We start from the raw sequence: 20,982 nt of genomic DNA on the forward strand, positions 1-20,982 counted from the left end.
TGATGGACATGTGAAGCCGAGAGTGTGAGAGGCCCAGACAGGAAGTACATTCTGCAGGCTCCATTACAGCCGCGCTGTTTTCATTAAGATGAGCTTTATTAATACAGCAGCTCAAATCACACGCTTTATTTGCTTTTCAGCCGCGCACAGAAAACCAGCCGCTCGAATCACACATAACTCACATCACAGACGGACAGAGCCGTGTTGGTCTGTGGTTAGTTAGTGGACGAGGTTGCTAGTTAATGCGATCCACTTCATACGTGCACTAAAAACCACCAAAACACAGACTGTGTTTCTAGTCTGAAGAAAACTCATTTGTGTCTGGAAAAACAGTCTGGAATTACAGAGCTGAGATTTGTGATTCATTCGTCATGTACTGATTCACGTTCAACTCAAACCTGAAGGAACACACCTAAAAAACACTCGTTTCTCAAAACAGCCTTATTGATAGGGCATACGTGTATAGTTGTATTTATGTATGTGTATGTAGTTAATGTATCGTATCAAATAAATACATTTCTTATTTTATTTCATCTGTTAGGCAATTATTTCATTGAGTTTAACTAAACAATTAGCTAATAGACATATTTACAAAAATACATTTAAAAAGCACAAAAAAGACTAATTCAAAATAATAATACAGCCATATAGACATGAGAAAACTAACTAAACTTTAACTGAAGTTTTAAAAAAAACGTACAAATAAAAATAGAAGTATCTGGGAGACAGTATAATAACTGACCTGACCACTTTGGTTCCTCCTCGACTGACCTGCATGTCCACCGTACAGCCGGAGTTCACACACGACACCAGGTTGATCTCAGAGAACTCGGCCTGAAACACACAAGAGCGTTACACTTAACTACCTCTAGCCTCATCAATTGCACTTGTCAACACTACCCCGCGACTTTTGCCGTGATTAAACTACACAAATTATATTTCTCTGTTTTCGGAAATATCGATACCTGATAATTCAGTTTGATAGTTAACACAAGCCCCGCCTACTTTGATTTGATTGACATTGACGAGAGCTGTTAGCTCGAAAATGTTACTTTTAAAAACTTTTCACCGTCCTAACAAGAGCGTGTGTGTAATAACATGTCTGAGATGTGGTGCAAAACCATGAAAAAATAAACATTTTGAAAAATTAATAACAAGTACCCATTGGTTAGTCAACCAAACAGCCCCGCCCCCAAAACCACTTCATTGGTCAGTTCTTTCAGCTGAACTTCAGCACTGAATCACAGATATGAATTTTTGATTTCTACAGTCCATATTCCCAAAGAACAATCCAGTCTGATCTGATCAAATGCACTATTATGACATTCACTTTATTAAGGAACAATATGTACCCCTGGAAAAGACTTTCAGAGGCATATTTATATTCCTAAAACACCAAAATAATAAAATGTGAAAAAATTCACTTCCAGTAAATTAAAAGTTTGCGATTTGTACATTTATTTGATTAAAAATCAGTAAAAATAGTAATATATTACTATGCTTTAAAACAGCAGTTTTCTCTGAATATGTGTTAAAGTGTAATTTATTTCTGTGAAGCGCCGCTGAATTTTCAGCATCATTACTCCGGTCTTCAGTGTCACATGAGCTTCAGAAATCATAAAAATATACTGATCTGCTGCTCAAGGAATATTTCTGAAGAACTATTATCAATGTTGAAAAGTGCGTCTGCGCTCGGAGCGTTTAAAGGACAGAGAGCAGCTCTAGAGGACACACGCATCGGACGCTCTGATTGGCCGCTGGCTCGGAGCGAGAGCGCAGGATTGGTGCCAGGCTCACGCTGCCATGGTTACGCTCCGGGTAACACATTGAGGCGCTGGGAAAGAAAACAGGAGAAAGTCCAACAGACAAACAAGCTTCCTTCCTCTGTAACTGATCTGATCCTCACTTCTCATGCAGATGTTACTCCTCATGATACCTTCTTTTATATCAAATAATCCCAATTCAAAAAATATCTGCTCAGTAATTTTACAGAAGCTGTTTTGGGGCTTTTATTCATCAAGCGTGTATTAAATTGATCAAAGGTAGCAGTAAAGACGTTTAGAAAGGATTTCGATTTCAAATCAATTCTGTTCATCTGTGAATCCTGAAAAATAAAACACGTCATGGTTTCTACAAAAATACTGATGTTTTCAATAATCGGAAATGTTTTTAGAACGATTAGAATGATTTCTGAAGATCATGTGACACTGAAGACCGGAGTAATGATGCTGAAAATTCAGCTGCGCTTCACAGAAATAAATGACACTTTAACACATATTCATATAGAAAACAGCTGTTTTACATTAGAATAATATTTTACAATTTTTACTGTAGTTTGAATTAAATGAATGTAGCTTTGGTGAGCAGAAAAGACTCTTTCTGGAACTTTTAAACACTAGTCATTTCAGACAGTCTCTCTCACACACACACACACACACACACACACACACACACACACACACACACACACACTCTGCTCTGGCGTCGTGATCCCATCTGGAATCTGGCAGGTATTTTTGGAGCTGAAGCTAATGGGTGTCATTAGGGTGAAGAATGCAAGGTGCCTTTCACCCGACCACATGACCAGCACTCTCACACACACACACACACACACACACACACAGAGGACGAAATAACCTCCTCCTCCTCCTCCTCATCATCATCATCATCTGTGTGTCAGTGTGGAACGAATTGAGCTCTTGATGCTCGTGATCTTCTCGTCTCTCAGTTCTTCTCTGAATCTCAATCAGGTTCCAGCTCATAAAACGAAGCTGAGCGAGCGAGCGGGTGATCACAGACGGCCGCATCGAACTGTGTCTCCACATAACTGCTTATCAGCACAGATATAACGCATTCTACATTATTATTTATTTACATTTGTTTTGTTTTTTTTCATTTTCCTTAAAATCTTTTGGGAGTTCAAATAAATGCAGTCAAAATATAATAAATAACACGTATAATTTCATCAAAATAGAAATGAATGAATCATTTTTGTTTTTCAATTTTCATTCAAATCTTTTGGTAGTACAGTAAATAATAATTAAAATTTCATCAAAGTAAGAATGAATGAAAAATTGATAAAAAAAATATGTATTATAATTATAATTTAATTGCATTTTTTGTATTTTATTTTCAGATTTTTAATTGAAATATTTTGGTACAAATAAATAAAGTCATAATATAATAAATATAATTTCATCAAAGTAAGACTGAATTAATTATTAAAAAAATATGTATTATTATTTTGTAAATTGTCTTTATTTTCTTTTTAAAATGTTCATTAAAATCTTTTGCTAGTACAAATAAATGAAGTCATAATATGCTAATTAATAAATACCATCAGGCCCTGATGTTTTTGTGGTTATATTTCGAGTCGGAGTTGCTCTGAGGTCATGAGGACACGACTGGCGGAGCGTCCAGCAGCAGATGAAGCTCTGCTGAGCAGATGTTTCCAGCAGAGCATCAGGACAAACAGCAGGACCTCACAAGACTGTAAAGATGCTAGCGCAGCGCTGACGTCACACACCATCGGCCCGAGAGCACAAAGTGTCCGCTGTGAGTCCTGAGCGTTATTAAGAGGCCGAGATAACCAAGCTCATCTGGAGATCAGCTCAGAGGTCCAGCTGCGTGTTTTATCAGTGTACTGCTTTATGTACTGTCACAAACACACTGTACCTAGTGTTCGGTACGCAGCACGCTGGCTGTGTGTGTGATCTGGCTGCTCTCTAGTGAGGGCACGTCTGAGCACCAGATGACACCTTATAAGGCATGACACACACCGACCAGCACTACACCATCGCCTGCTATGAGGACGAGACTGAGTCGGTCCATCGTCACTAAGGTTTTCATCACATTGATCTTTAAGGTTTCTTTACGCTGTGACTGAAATAAAATAAAATATAAAAAATAAAACTTTTCCATCACAACGACCAAGATCCAATAAGCAAAATATATTACAGAATATGCAATAAAATAAATAAACAATTAATGTCCAATAATATAATCATTAAGCAAATCATACTCATTTATTGAATAAATAAATACAAATTTTAAAAAGTCTAAACACTAAAGAAATAGTAAATATAAATGAATTAAATACAATAAATAAATAAAAGTGCAATTAAATAATCATAAAGTTAAAATAAATAAAATAATGTGAATGAATTAAATAACTAAAATAAAAACAGACTAATTAAACATTCATAGAGTAATATCAAAAGATAGAATCAAAATCCTGAATTAAATAAGTCCACTTAAATAAAGAAATAAATCCATATATATACACACACACACACACACACATATATATATATATATATATATATATATATATATATATATATATATATATATATAAATCCTTTAACACACACACACACACACACATATTGTGACGAGTCAGCTTCTTCTCCCCTTATTATCATCATTACCCCGTCCTTTATTCGCCGTCCTTCACCAGGGTGTGTGTGAGAGGAGGAGACGGTCCTCTTGAGGGAAACCCCACACCGCTAGGGATGCCAGCCACCGGACCTGTAGGCCGGACGATGACCGCAGCCCTGGCTCACGGGACTATTCATCCCCTCCACTGCCATTTGGGCCAAGCCAAATGCCCGTCATATATATATATATATTTATACTGTATATGTGTGTGTATTTTAAAGGAGTTGGATAATGCTGATGACGGTGATGTATGTGTGTGTGTGTGTTTGTTTCTCTGAACAGCAGCACAGTTCAAAACATGGCAGCAATACAGCTCAGGAAACACACACACACACACACAAACACACACGATGGTTTACAGATGTAGAGTCAGAGATGCTATCGTCTCTGGAACGGTGGCTGTCTAGACACCGGGCTGGAAACACACACACTCACTCACCTGCTCCACGCGGATCTCACACTCGCCGTTCAGCTTCCTTCCTCTGAAGTACTTCACCCTGAAAAACAGCACAGGACCGGCTCAGTCCAGCAGCAGCGGCCTCTGATCTCCACAGTACATCATACACCACAACTCACTGATTTCTGTCTCGATATTTCAGACCAGTCTCACCTGCTACCTGCTGACAACAACAAGTTTAAGTGTGTGTTTGTCTCTGTGTGTGAGTTTGTGTGTATGTGTCAGTAAGTGAGTGTGTGTGTGTGTGTGTGTGTGTGACGGACAGAAGCGGAGCTGCTCTGTGGAGTGATTGTCTCTTCACACAGCAGCAGCGCTGGGAAAGAGGCCCCATCCGTCAGGGGCCCGTGGTCTCCCAGAGACCCTCAGACTGCGCTCAGGAATGCAGAGAGCAGCAGACAGACAGACAGCATCTGTGTGTGTGTGTGATGCTCATCAGTGGTCTGGAGAGAAACGCTCTGGCGGACTCTAGAGGACAAACTCAGTCACTGCTTCAGCTCCAGTCTAAACACTTCTGAGCTGCTCTTTACTTTTAGCCTCAACATGTTAAAATAATTACTAAAATACACTCATTTATATTAAAATACCTCAGGGTTAATTACATATTAATATGACTTTCACACTTGTTTGAGATTACAAAATAAAGTTGTATAAATCATTTCAAAAGGGAATGTGTTATATATATATTATTTAGTGCTTTGATGCAACCTGTGTTGTTAAAAGCGCTATATAAATAAAAATGATAGATTGAATGATTGATATATTCTTTATAGCAATTTCAGTTACTTTTCATGACTTCTGATTTTCATGACTGTGTGCAGATCTTGTTTTGTGGAGGAGTGTGGAGTCTCTGACCAGTCTGTGTGTGGCTCGTCGATGACCAGCAGGATCAAGGGTTTGCGTGCGGCAGGTTTCGGTGCGTCTGAGTGCGCAGCGGCGGCGGCGGCTTTGGCCTGAACAGCGCTGGCGATCTGAGCCGTCTTCACCACGCTGGAGAAGGAGCTGAGGAAGCCCGCGGGGCCCGGGAAGGGAGCAGGGGCCGGGGCCGGGGTCGGGGCAGTGGCCGGGGCCGACGCGGGGGCAGGAGCAGGGGCCGGGCGGCGTTCTGTGGCCGGAGACGCTGGAGAGCTGCTGGAGCTGGACGGACGCTGCAGGTCCATCATGTAGCCGTTCGGCAGATTGGCTACGAAACTACTGTCCGACAGACGCCTGCGCAGGTAATTCATGATGACTCACCTGAGACACACACACACACACACACACACGTTAACCTCAGTGAGTTCAATTTTTATCTTCATTTGCAGACTGTTTCATTTCATTTCAGCGACAATAAGATTTTTAAATATTCACATTACATTATTTCCAAGCATTTTGTCAGATATGAATAAATTTGCATGACTTTTCCGAATTAAATTTTAATTCATTCATTCATTTCCAATTATATTTTCTAAGAAATTAATTAATCTCCATGAATTCTGACAGATTTACAACGGAAATAAATGATTAGTTAAAATGTACATTTGCAAAATAACTAAATGTAAATTTTAATTTTGAATTTATTTCTACGCATTTTTTATTAATTAGGTTTAGTTAATTAATTCCTTTACATACATTTTAATTAATCAATTTATTTCCATCCATTTTGTCAAATAATAATTCTCATGACTTTTCTGTCCGAATAAATATTAAATAATTTCAATAACGTTTGGTTTGATTTTATTTCCATACATTTAATCTGATTTTAATGAATAAATTCCCCTGCCTTTTTGTCAGACTTTATCTCATTTGCATAACTATTGTCAGATTTAATACATTCATTTCCCGAAAATGTTTTTGTCAGATTTTATTCACTTCTTTTCTAGCTCTTGTATTCTCTCATAGTCTTTCAGAGACTGAATCTTCAATTCTCCTCTTTGGTAAAAGTTGATGAAGTAAAAGGAGTCTTAACGAGCGCTGCAGTCATTAGAGTAACGAGCGTTTGACTGCAGGGATCAACAGCAGATGCTAATGAAACATGTCCAATTCACTGATCACAAAGAAATGTACTCTTTCAGCCTTACATAACCACGAAGAACACCACAAGATCTTAATTAAGCAGCAGCATTGTCATTAACACCGCAGTCGCCTAGCAACCGCTTCCATTTGATCACATGACCTCAGAGGTCAGATGATCAGCATCAGACGATCACGGCTAGTGAGCTACGCTAGCACCCAACACAGATTCATGAACTCGACACGGAATTCAACTTTACAAACGCCACGATAGAATTTGACAGAAATTCAAAGAGATGCAGAAAAGAGTGCTCTAAAATATAACATTACCTAATATCAATAAACTCAAAATATTTGATAGAAATCAATATCAACTCAATGAAATAAAATAAAAACCAGAGTTACAGTACGATATTTATCAAATACAAATAATAAATATAAAATAATTTAAAATATTAAAATAGTTCTCATTTGTCTTTCATTTTATTCTTTGCTTCAATAAAGTACCATAAAAATGGTCGGAAAGAATAGAATTAAACAATTTGCAAATTTGTAAATTATATAATTTATTAGATTTATATTAGATTTTATATAATAATGCAATGGATTAAGAAAATGACTCTATGAATCTTGCTGAAAATAAATTGTCAGATAGAATATTATAAAATTAATTTAATAAAATACTAACAGAATACAACAGAACAGAATAAAACAGAAATCAGTTAAAAAATTAAAATTTAGAAAATTTGAAATTTTAAATTTATTGAAATAGTTTTGGTTTCAGAAAATCTGAAATGAGTGAATAAATTGAATAAAGCTTGAAGAAACACACACACACACACACATACACACAGCAGATGGCACACACAGCAGTGTATGGCCCACCGCAGACACACACACACACACACACACACACACACACATCTCTCCAAGACGCAAAATGAAGTTTTGAGTTGAGCTGTAGAGTTTCACTGACTCAAGACACACACACACACACACACACACACACACACACACCACTGTGAGCGGATGAGGCGGAACACAGCACATTACAGAAGCTCTCTCTCTCTCTCTCTCTCTCTCTCTCTCTCTCTCTCTCTCTCTCTCTCTGTCTCTCTCTCTCTCTCTCCGTGTGTCTCTCTCTCTCTCTCTCATCCCATCAGGCTCTTTGTGTGGAAGGCTGCAGTATTAATGCTGCTGTCATTACAGAGAACAGCTAAAAATACGGAGCACTGCAGGACTCCAGCACACGCGTGTTCTCAAACCTCCTCAGCACTCACGCTCACAGAAGATACGAACAGCGAAGTCACATAAACTGAGATTGATTTATTGCTTCGTTTGCATTATTTACTTCTTCTGTTTTGATTCTGTTGCACTACTTCTGCTTGTCCTGGTAACCGGTGAAGTGTCCGTGAGCTTTGAAAAAGCACTAAAGAAACATTACTGATAGACAAAAATGCAATAACTAACCTAATATACAATAAAACCTCAATAAACAAACAAACAAACAAATATTTTTTTGAAAATATTCCAGAAAATACAGAAAAAAAAGCAAATAAAGGAGCCTTGAAAAAAAAACATGGAAAAAAGGAAACATTTATCATTCAAATTAACTAATAAATAAAGTATAATCACCAAAAGATTACCTCTAATGGGTTAAACCTCATGCAAACTCATTTAAAATAACAAAAGCAGCATAACAGTAGGAGACAAAACGCAAACGTCACACAGACACAGCATGAGGAATGTGACAGTAACACCCACCCACAGCTAACTAGACTAACTAGAGCACGATAACCAGCTGGAGTGTGACGCGGTGACGTCACGACGAGGGGACGCTGGTCTTGCCGGACGCGTCGCGGTTGATTGACAGCTCCGTCCAAACACATGAATCGAAAGAGAAGCGCGCATGCGCAGTGAGGCGCGACGGATAACGGCTTCTCAAAGCAATGCACTGACAGAAAATAAGCGCTCGTTTATTCACACCAGACACAAAACTAACACGCGCTCACATATTTTCATAATGTGTAATTTACACGAACGATTAAATGAAACGGAAACGATTTCATAAAGGCGGCTGCGGGGCTTGAGGAAGAATTGATCGATATATGAAGGGATTCCCTCACCGACATCAATATCAATATCCATTACAACAATCACAGCAACGCTTATATGTGTGTACAGATAAATCGTGACGTTCTCATAATCATCCCTCATTTAGATGTGTTATATTACCACACAACATCTTTAAATATCCACCCATCAAAAACTGACGAGAAAATCACACAACATCCGGGGTATTTACCAGATTTCCCCTCACGAACTATTAATACTCAGTGCTGCAAAGGCAATAAATAAATTCAAAAAACGTAATAAAACCGATTGGGTTTATTTACCTCTGTAACGTCCGCGCTCGTGCCACACCGACTCCAGCAGCAGCGCTCGCGCTCACGGTGCGTCACGCTCCGTATTAATTCACTCGCAGCCGATTGGACGAGCGGTCTCTCCTCATGAATATTTAATGAGCCGTGCGCAGGCGCAGAGCTGTGGTGGATGCGCTGCTCAGGATCTGCACCAGTGGAGAAGATGTGGAGCTTATCGATTAGATTAGAGAAATGCGACTGATAAATAAGATAAATGGCTTCAATACAATGCCACGTGTCTATCTGTTTGTGTTTTAGCATTGTATGTTAGCGTTTACTCCGCAGTGCTGCATCAGATCTCACACATAATACAGCAAATACAAGGCAGCACCTGTTGAGCACCGAGTCTGTGCCAAACGCTGATTATATGACACCAAATGATGCATAACATACCGTACCGATCAATCCCAACTTTTCCCCAGACATGAAAATATATTCAAATATTATTATAGTAATAAACAATAAGTATTTTTTTAGAAGAGTGCATGAAAGAATAAAGTGCCTCCAGAATTAGCACATTTCTGCAGTCATCAAAAATTGTTATATGTCTCAGCCCAGCTCTGTTTCTTCCCATCGTAGGGTTAAAAACCTCTTATGCAACACTAAAAAACACAATGCACTAAATCCTGATGCCGTTCTTTAAAAACACACGGAAAAGAATAAAATACTGGTCCAGAGCGAACTATGAAATGATTAGGATGCAAATGCGTTATTTCAACAAAAGAAACAAGAACTGATCAAATGCAAGTCGCTTTGGATAAATGTATGCGTGTAAAGTAAAGACACAGAGCGCTGTTTGGTCTCAGCTTTTATTACTGTTGTATTGAAGGAAAACAAAACTGACCAGAACAGAACTCAGTAGCAGGAGTTTACAACAAAACCTTGCAGCGTTTTACTGCCGCTCATTCGAAGCACTTTCCAGTGAAACAAGAAGTGGAGTGGACGCACCTTTAGTTGAGACAGGAAGTGCATTGGAAGCACTTGCCTTTGAGACAGGAAGTGGAGTGGAAGCGCCTTTAGTTAAGACAGGAAGTGTTGTGAAGGCACTTCGACTTGTGACAGGAAGTGCATTGGAAGCACTTGCCATTGAGACAGGAAGTAGAGTGCAAGGCTGTTTGGTTGAGACAGAAAGTGCATTCAAGGCACTTTCATTTGAAACAGAAAGTGCATTTGAAGCACTTGCTGTTGAGACAGGAAGTGGAATGGAAGGGCGTTTAGTTGAGATAGGAAGTGTTGTGAAGGTACTTCCACTTGTGACAGGAAGTGCATTGGAAGCACTTCCCTTTGAGACAGGAAGTGTTGTGAAGGCACTTCCACTTCTGACAGCAAGTACATTGGAAGCACTTGCCCTTGGGACAGGAAGTAGAGTGTAAGCGCCTTTAGTTGAGACAGGAAGTGTTGTGAAGGTACTTCCACTTGTGACAGGAAGTGCATTGGAAGCACTTACCATTGAGACAGGAAGTAGAGTGCAAGGCCGTTTAGTTGAAACAGAAAGTGCATTTGAAGCACTCGCTGTTGAGACAGGAAGTGGCACTTCCATTTGTGACAGAGTGCATTTAGAAGCTGTTGAGGATGTTGAGACAGGAAGTGGAATGGAAGGGCGTTTAGTTGAGACAGGAAGTGTTGTGAAGGCACTTCCACTTGTGACAGGAAGTGCATTGGAAGCACTTCCCTTTGAGACAGGAAGTGGAGTGGAAGCACCTTAAGTTGAGACAGGAAGTGTTGTGAAGGCACTTCCACTTGTGACAGGAAGTGCATTGGAAGGGCGTTTAGTGAGACAGGAAGTGCATTGGAAGCACTTGCCCTTGAGACAGGAAGTAGAGTGGAAGGCCTGTTAGTTGAGACAGTGACAATCTTTTAATTAAAAATAACTTGTTTAAATTGCATTTAATTATTGTTATTCGTTTTCTCTTCCTTCCCCGGTAAATGTATGTTTGTATGTGGAAAACAAAACCAAGTAAGAAAATATTTGTTGCCGCATAAAGCAACTGAATACAAGACATAATGGTTTTATATGATGAACAGATATAATTACTACATAAACATTAAAGCTGTAAAGCTCATTAAATATGTTGAACGTGGGAGTTTATTGTTATAAGGTGTGTCTCAAATGATATGAATTGTTTTCTACTGTATGTGTCAGCGCCTAAAGCTTTGGATTGCATGGACTTTCGATGAAGAGACATCAATCTTCAGTGAGACCTGGTCTTATATGTCGTGTGTTTGGCCGAAGCTGTGAGCTGTACCTGTGTGTGTTGTACGGGTCGCAGGAATCCCGCTCTATCTGTTCACTGCTGGGTAAACCACGCCACCTTCGGCCCAGCTTCACCTCCCACTTAAAGGACATTTCACAATGTGTTTTACTGCATTTATCTGACGGACAGAAAACACAAGGATGCATTTCTGCAGTGCTTTTTAAATGATGACTGTGCGCAAATCTATAAAGACTTTACACGGGCGTGTGTTTATTTGTTTTAAACAACTTGGGTGTTACAATATGACAGGAATTGTAAAACCGGCTGATCCGGTGCAAAGCGTCACTGACACGCTGCTTTTAGTTCATTATCTGGTGAGGTTATTACAGTCCACTACAACTAACTTAAGATTACATAAACTTAGAATGAAATGTAAAGAAATCAGTCAATAAATAAATGAGCAACCAATGAGGTATTTATAATTTTCAATTAGTTTGATGCACTAAAATAAAAATATAATCAAAAAATATTACTAGATATTACTAACACAACTAATTTACATTCTCACTGTTATGAAAAAAGACTATTAATATTTAGGTATATTATTAATTTACCTGCACTGACACTATTAGACGAGAACCAAACTTTACTAATTGTAGGAACGCTGTTGTTAAAACGTATTCTTGTCGTGGTAATAACGTTTCTGAAAAGTTATTAATATGCTTCTTAAAATCTTAAACTAACTTTATTTTTGCCCCAAATATAACGTTATTTGAGTGAATTGCTTTTATAAAAAAACATTATACCATACAGGTTTCAGAAAATGAAACAAATAACGCAAATAAAAACGTAATGATCTTAATAAAAACCAAGGTATGTATTTCCTCAGAAACTGTTGTGGTTGCAACAGAAAGACTTTGTCCCATCATCAGCAGATATTCACACAGGTGGAGGTGTTCACGGAGCACGTCACACTGGATCTTTCTACACAGTCTCCCTGAACGACGCTGAAGACGTCTCCGGTGAACTTCATCCAGTGAACTCTCCTTCAGTCCGTAAGAAACGTCCAGAAGACGCTCGTAATCCACCGAGCCGTGATTCCCGCACAAAACCTTCAGGATCGTCTCTTCCGCCATGACTTCTGACACCGAACCGAACCGAACCGAGTCAGACGGATCTCTGAGAACCGACTCCAGATCAGCAAACGACTCTCTGAACACTGATTCAATCTGAGAGGAAACGAAAGTCACGGGAACGCGCCTCAGCGCTCCACGTCAACTTCTTAAATTATTCATGAGTTTTTTAAAATATCAATTTAAACAGTAAGCCTCTTAAGGGCTCCTATTATGGGTTATAAAGGTTCAAATTTAGTTTTTTGGGAGTTCATGTTATTTAAAGGTTACAAAAACGCTTCTTTTAACATTCTACTACCTTTATTTTCACCCAGAATAAACGTTATTTTTTTTTGTTGTGATGTTATTTAAACGTTTGTTATGACGTTCATTTGAACGTGTCCTTCTAAGAACGTTGTGAGAATGACGTATAATATATAACGTCACATAGACGTAGGAGAATCTCTAAATATTTTCGCTCAAAATGAAGAAAGTATGAAAATGTTTAGTTAGAAAGTTCTAAGAACGTTCCGAAATATTATTTATAGAACGTTTTGTCCTAACATTTATGAACTTTAAAGAAAAAAAACCTTAGTAAAGTGCTAAGAGTTATAAAATATTACTCTGCGAGACATTGCATGTGCATGTACGTTTAGTGATTTCATATAAAGTAGACCTAATCCAAAAATAATCAGCAGCCACAACAATGAATTTAGTCTCTTTTCTATATGATTTTTATATAGCTGAGGGACACAGGTGTTATTACAGTCAGTTATTCACAGCAATGAGGAAAAAGTAGGCTGTATTTGAGAACTATATGGATAACATGGAGGAAAAAAAGTACTTCATCTCCTTAAAGTTGTGTATTAGACAGCTTTATTGTGACACATATCTCAAATATTGAGATTATTACAAAGATCAAAGATCAAGACAAATTACATGTTGTCATCAAAGCTGGCATGAAATAAAAATTCAGCCTGTCTGTTTCGCAAAAGCACGTTAAAGCTCTAAAAAGAGTTACTTTTTTACATTTCCACTATTTCATTAAATCTTCAGTCACTTGCTCCTCTTAAGCCCCGCCCCTATAAGATCACTCTCATCTGCATACAGGTCCCCGCCCACATCTCAACGTCCAATCCGGTCCAATGTTCTTTTTAGACAAATCTGTTCATTTGGGTGTACGTCAGAATAAGGAGAAAAAATCAGAAGCATCCTGACTTTAACCTGAGAGTACAAGCCACTGACGCCATTTTAGATTATTCTGATTTGTTTTGATTATCAGTATGAACTTTTTCCCGGCTTCCTGTAAAGCACGCGATGCAGTCACGTGATCAGGAAACGATGCACTGGTTCTCCGACTTTGAAGACTTTGGAGTAGTTGATGAAAACGAAGAAGAAGCCAACGGGGAGGAGTACGAGGATGAGGCGGACGAGGAAGGCTTATAGAAGGAGGTGTTTGAGGAGGAGGACGGTGAAGGAGACGCGGCTGTGGGGTAATTATAGGCGAAGGCGCTTGTGTTTCTGTAGGAAGGAACAGGCCTGGTCACCGCCACCGCTGGACGCACCGCTGGACGCACCGCTGGACGCACCGGGAGACCGAGCCGCCGGAGTCCGTGTACTCGATCAGATACTCGGGGTAGATCTGGTGCTTTTCAAACACCACGAATATGGAAGGATCGTAGACGTCGTTCACGCAGCTGTCGAAGAAGACGGTGTCCCCCCGGTCTCTGGACGGAGGCCGGAGGTAGCTGGATTCTCCTTTGGTGTAGGAGCCCACCAGAATGCGGCACACGAACATGGAGCGGGTGCCCGAGTCTTTGGTGTAGCTGTGAGAGTACTTGGCATCCCTGGCGAAATAACTACCTGCAAAAAGAGACACGTTTCGACCTCTTTAGAGCATCTTTAGGAAGGGAAAGGTGTGCGTTTAAAAGACTAGCTCAAGCGTTCTTCGTCACATTTGGAGAAATGCGTCTCGTGCCTCTGCAACGGATGGGTGCCGTCAGATATACACATCATTAATGAACTGATTTATTCATCTTCCATTGTTGTTTAGTGTTATGCTTGGGTTTCAAGGGCTGTTTGTCTTCATGAATAAGAGATATGACGGGATGTTTATGGAAACTCTTTGGTCTAACGGTATCCTCAGTAAACCTAAACAAGTAAGACTAGTCAAACTCTGTCTAATATACTCGGACTATATAAGCTCACTTTATCATCTCTTCGTCTTCTGCTTTTCACTTCCTGTTCCCTGACTTTAGGATCTTGATCTGGCAGGGAGAAATACTAACTCTTCCTCCAGTGAACAATATTCTGGTCTGAATCAGGAGAGGAATCTGCACAGACCAAAACAGCTCTAAACAAATGTGTGTCAATAGAGTTATTATGGACTTAATGCGGGATTAGTTTCATCTTTTTTGTCTTCTCCGGATGTTAACTGATGGACCGGAGCGCTGTGGATTATTGTGATGTTTTTATCCGACGGCACCCATTCACTTCCATTGCTGAGACACTGATACAATGACAAACACTGCAAAAAAAATGCTTTTCTAGCTCAGATGTTTTACTAAATATCTAGAAAGTCTTAAATAAAGAAGGATTTGTTATGGAAGCAAAAATTATTGTCCAAGTCTAAATTGTCTTTACAATGTCAAACAAAAAAAGTTACTTAATTTTGACTTATAATAATTTAACCTGGCAACTACTATCTTTTTGCAGTGCATCTGTGCAAATGATGAGGAAAGAAATTTCTCGGTTTCTGTTTGGACTATTTTTATCTTCATCCGAACTCCACCTTTTCCGTAGGCCGTGCCGTGAGTTCCACAGATCCTCCAGTCGAAGTTGTTGCGGCAGATGGCGTCTAAATGCGTGCTGTCAGTGCCGTGGAAGAGCTGCTTCTCGGTCACGTCTCGGCCTCCGTTGTTCTTTTTCATGAAGTCCTTCTGCCTAAATGTGCCACAAACCGTCAGACGTGCTGTAATGCATCGGGAGCTTCCAGAGCGAGTGCATGCCTTGCGGACTCACCACTGATAAACCTCCCATAATGCTTTGTTCTGGATCCTCTCAATCTTCAGGATTCTGAAGCCGACCATGGTGCGACTGAACAGATCTTTGATTCTGATGTATTCAGGGGACGTGGTCTGCAGCGACGCGCTCTGCGTGAAGCAGCACAGAACACTAGAAACACAGATCCAGGTAAAGTCACCGATAAATGCTTGCACTCACCTTGTATCCGGTTTCAGGAGTCAGAGCTTTATCCCAGTGCTCCGGCAGAGCCTTGAAGTTATTGGGCACCCTTTTACTAAAAGCAGACATGAAGAGAGTTTCTCTCCGTCATACAGGTTTTTAGAGAGCTTGAGAGAATGAGGGGCGTTTTCTTACGTTGTCTTGATCGTTCGAACTTCAGCCGCTGGCACAAATTTGGGGCGACGCCTGACGACTTTTTTGGTGGCGTAGCGTTTGTTGGTCTGGATCATATCTGAAGACGAAGGTTAGTTCAGACGGCATTAAGACGTATAATGTTTGTGGGACACTAAAAGTCACTGTGTTAATGAGTGAATCACTGACTCAAATTATTTGTTCCCAAAACAGATTCGTCAGTATGGAATTATTGTCGTTGGAAAACTTATGCATATGACATTTTTTGGCTTTCATAACTTAAATTAACTGCATTCTAACAGGTTTGTGTGATGAAGCCTATTAGTTAATATCTGTCATCATTTACTCTCCCTCGAGTAGATCCAAACCGGTATGGTTTTCTCTATCCTGAAACCAGGCTGTTTTGGGTCACCATTGACTCACACTGTATTTTTTGTCCTACCATGGAAGTCACTGGTGACCCAAAACAGCCTGGTTACTTCATACAGATGTGGAACTACTCAAGGGTAAATAAACACATTTTTGAGTGGATTATTCCCTTAATGTATGTTTTTTAGGTTACCCGTGAAGCTGAGCTCATACGTCTGCGATCCGGCTGTGAACTCCACCACAGCGATGTTATCAGCCTGATACTTCTGCTCGAGTTCATCGCTGGAGATGGAGGACAGTGTATGACCACCGACCTGATCGATGAAGGGAAAAACAGGACATCAAATGTTGAAAAGTATAGTCGAGTTTTGCAAAACGTCACTTACTGATGTAGCGTACTGGACCCAGTTCCCATACTCGTCCTCCCAGTACCAGAGCCACTCGGTGGTCAGGATGAAGGTGGGCTGGAGCACAGACGGGACCGTGGACAGACGCCGCACGCTGGACGGGCCCTGGGTCATCGTATCGAAACAAACCCCGCTCATTCCAGAGCTTAGATAGACAGGGAAACGGTGACAACGCTCAGTAAACCACATTCATGCTCTGCCCCGAAAGAGAGCTTTATTAATACTGAGGTGAAATAGTTATCAACCAAAACCTTCATGTTTACAAATGCACTGAAAACCACTGCACAAGCCTTAGCAACAACATAGCAACAGAACTAAAACCACTTCAAACACAACTGCATAGAAACACACCCAATAAACTCCAAAAACCCAAATATAAAAACTCCAAACGTTTTGGCAACCACATAACAACATTTTAAATGACCTTTAAAAACCTTAGCAAACCGCATAGCAACACAGGGAAAACTCCAAACACCTTAGCAACTGCATAGCAACACACAAAAAACTCCAAACACCTGTAGCAACAAACTAAATAAACCCCACAAACAAAGTGTGTAGCAACCACATAGCAACACACTAATTAAACTCCAAACACCTTAGCAACCACTAAAACCACTCCTTGGCAACTGCAAAAAAACCTTAGCAAACTGCATAGCAACATATAAAAAACTCCAAACACCTTAGCAACTGCATAGCAACTGCATAGCAACACATAAAAAAACTCCAAACACCTTAGCAACTGCATAGCAACACATAAAAAACTCCAAACACCTTAGCAACTGCATAGCAACACATAAAAACTCCAAACACCTTAGCAACTGCATAGCAACACATAAAAAACTCCAAACACCTTAGCAACTGCATAGCAACACATAAAAAACTCCAAACACCTTAGCAACTGCATAGCAACACATAAAAAACTCCAAACACCTTAGCAACTGCATAGCAACACATAAAAAACTCCAAACACCTTAGCAACTGCATAGCAACACATAAAAAGTCAAACACCTTAGCAACTGCATAGCAACACATAAAAAACTCCAAACACCTTAGCAACTGCATAGCAACACATAAAAAACACCAAACACCTGTAGCAACAAACTAAATAAACCCCACAAACAAAGTGTGTTGCAACCACATAGCAACACACTAATTAAACTTCAAACACCTTAGCAACCACATATCACCACTAAAACCACTCCTTGGCAACTGCAAAGCAAAACACCGAAAACACTTCAAACACAACACCTTAGTAACTGCACAGCAGCACAAATGAAAAAGCACCTTGGCATCAGCCTAGCAACACCCTGGCAACCCCCTCCAGCGTCCCAGCACTGTTCACTTCACGTTCTCTCTGTACAAACCTGTATATTTTAGCAGGATCGCAGTAATCTTTCTCGATGACCTCATTGTCAGGAAGAGCCTTCCACTCGGATCCGTCCTTCACTTCCCATTTATAGGGCAGGGTGGAATGCTCCCTTCTACACGAGACTGGAAACACGAGAGTTTAGCTGCGTTCAAACGAAAGCCAGCTCTGTGAAGCACTAAGTAAAGCAGCTCTTACCCCCGTGCTTGCAGTGTCCTTTGATGAAATACATGCAGATCTCCGTTTTCTCTGGAAGCAGAGACACACACGTCTGTAAGCGTCTTTCTGACCGATGTTTTCATAAAACATACAGTAAACTTAATTCTGAAAAAAATTCTAACGGTGTAATGTAAACTTTAAAGAAAAGTCACAATTGAGAGAAAACAATCTAAATAGTGTGACACACCTGTGAGAAAAAGTCTGAACTGCACGCTTTTCCTCATGGCGAGCTAACATCAGACACTTCACAGGAAATGCAACTCAGACTTTTTTTTTTTTTTTGCAAAAGTCAGTATTTTGATATTAAGTTGCAATTTTGACTTTTTTTCCTCACAGTTCTGAGAAAAGAAGTCAGAATTGCAAGAAAAACATTACAATTGTGAGAAAAAGTTGAGGAAAAAGTCCTTCTGAGAACTCTTTTCTCGCAATTAAGAGAGTTTATATCCCCCAACTCCAGTGAGGAAGACAGAGCTGTAAGATATAAAGTCATCATCTTGAGTTTATGTTGCAATTCTGACTTTTTCCTCACAAGAGCAAGCTCATATCTCACAACTAAGAGAACAGAAGTCAAAACAGCAAGAAAAACGTCAGAACTGTGACTTTAGAACTCGATTGCGAGCTCATGTCGTGCATTCTGACTTGATTTCTTGCAAATTGCAGAACAGAGAACCTTGCATTTGCAAAAAGAATAAAACAGAATTGCGAGCTCATGTTGAGCTCAAGTTTATATTGTGGAAAAATATAAACTTGCATGTGTGAAAAAGTCATTCAGGAGCGTATTTCTGACTTTTTGCAGAAGATGCGACCCCCCGTTAGAAAGGAAGCGGTGGAAGCGGTACCTGTGTTGTTTTGTGGAGGTCTCTGAGCGTCCGGTCCTCTGCCGGCGTTGAATCCGCTCGAAGGTCTCCGGTTCTGTGCATTCGGGCCCCTCCTGGGGTTCGCTCCCGTGGCCTTGGAAAGACGCCTCAGGGCTTCGATGTTGGAGTACAGGTCCTTCATGGCGCCCATGAGTTCGGCCGGGACGCCTCTGTCCTGCAGGGTCTTCAGCGGATGCGGCTCGTAGAAGTCGTGCGAGCGAGTGCAGTCGCAGGATCCTCGCAGGTACCGCTCACAGATGTGGAGCCTCCTGCAGTTCTCTGCGTCCGGACAGCGGCCGTACTCTCCCGCGCCGTTATTATACGAGTAACACACCTGAGAGACGAGCACCGCTTTCAGACTCGACACAAAACTCTAGACTTCCTGTATAAGCTGTGACACACTCACCGCTGGCAGGAGAGAGTTATCGCTCTGCAGGAGTAGAACACACAGCTCCTTTACATCCAGTGCGTTCAGCCCGTGAGCGGTCAGGACTAATGCGTTCCCGTCGGAGAGCAGATTGTGACTGAAGCGGCATCCTCGTCTGAGAGAGAGAACACAGGTTTCGATTCAGTTGGGAGTTCACCGGACCTGGAGAAATGTCTCAGCAATGGAAGTGAATGGGTGCCGTCGGAATGAGAGTCTGATAAACACATCATTAATGCTTTTAACTCAAATACGAGTCCATAGGAACTCTTCCTCCAGTGAAAAGGTGCATCAAAACCCAGACACACGTTTGTTTAGAGCTGTACTGATTCAGACCACAACACGCTTCCAGTGTTATCGTGGATTATGGACTCATATTTCAGTCAGAAATGTCTTAATGGACTCTAATATTGCATTTCTGTCAACAGATCTTCTTTGATATGACACACAAACGTCTTTAACACAAACATCCAGCCAAACCCATGGATGTATTTATAGCTCATTAATTGTTGCACTTAAAAATATCCCGTGACAATGAATGAGCGATGAAGATGAACGATCAGACGAGCTTTAGGTGTAACTATGATGGAGAGAAGATGGTGGAGATGCCTGGACAATAATCAAATCATAATAACAGTGCACTTAAATATTTAACCTTTACTGTGTTTAAAACACATTTGATACAGATTTTTTCTTTTAAATAATATACACACACATGTACATAATCTATATTACAGATTAATATTACTATATTATTTTTTTTATTCCATTTTGGATGTGATTAATAACGTCACAGCAGTTATATATCAAATGATATATAAATATTTGTAAATTACAAAACTGTCAAGTTTAAATTAATTGTTTTGTTTGTGTTTTTCCCCGACTTACCCACCGAACTGTCCTTCAGGCACATTTACAACAAAAACAATCTACTTACGACACATAAAAAGATGATTTGCTTTCACCACAAATATTACTCTACCTTTAATTGTACGTTATTTCAGATGTGCCTCTATCCTAGGTTGTGTCCATTCGTCAGGAAGATTTTTTTAACTTTACCATGCGATCTGGTTCTTTTTCATCTTTTAACACCTCCAGGTCAGAACAAGCGTGTTGTCTGAAGGCTTACATTATCACCGTAAAGTTATTTAAACCAAATTTAGAAGTTTTATTTCCCAAAAGCGTATCTGAAACCTTAAAGGCAGACACTTTACTTACATTTAATGTGCTTTCCACAGATATAAAAAAATTTCTTGTGATGCATATATTCATAATAAACACACATAGTACACACATATATATTATGTTTTATTTTGGATGCAATTAATTAATAGTTTGCTGGTTTATGT

The 20,982-nt window shown here is 40.0% G+C and overlaps 1 protein-coding gene across 1 annotated transcript in view; it reads right to left on the reverse strand.

The window, feature by feature from the left end:
- The window catches only part of LOC122333205, a 49,894-nt gene that overhangs the window by 28,342 nt on the left and 570 nt on the right, over window positions 1-20,982 (reverse strand). The window contains 17 exon segments of the mRNA XM_043230719.1: window positions 743-834; window positions 4,880-4,937; window positions 5,750-6,127; window positions 11,556-11,682; window positions 12,421-12,733; window positions 13,954-14,199; window positions 14,202-14,479; window positions 15,408-15,559; window positions 15,638-15,768; window positions 15,839-15,914; window positions 15,995-16,091; window positions 16,554-16,674; window positions 16,747-16,912; window positions 18,132-18,258; window positions 18,332-18,382; window positions 19,192-19,543; window positions 19,616-19,751. Coding sequence (XP_043086654.1) covers window positions 743-834; window positions 4,880-4,937; window positions 5,750-6,127; window positions 11,556-11,682; window positions 12,421-12,733; window positions 13,954-14,199; window positions 14,202-14,479; window positions 15,408-15,559; window positions 15,638-15,768; window positions 15,839-15,914; window positions 15,995-16,091; window positions 16,554-16,674; window positions 16,747-16,912; window positions 18,132-18,258; window positions 18,332-18,382; window positions 19,192-19,543; window positions 19,616-19,751 — 2,901 coding nt within the window.

This window comes from Puntigrus tetrazona, unplaced genomic scaffold, assembly GCF_018831695.1.
Source record: "Puntigrus tetrazona isolate hp1 unplaced genomic scaffold, ASM1883169v1 S000000223, whole genome shotgun sequence".
Lineage (NCBI taxonomy): Eukaryota > Metazoa > Chordata > Actinopteri > Cypriniformes > Cyprinidae > Puntigrus > Puntigrus tetrazona.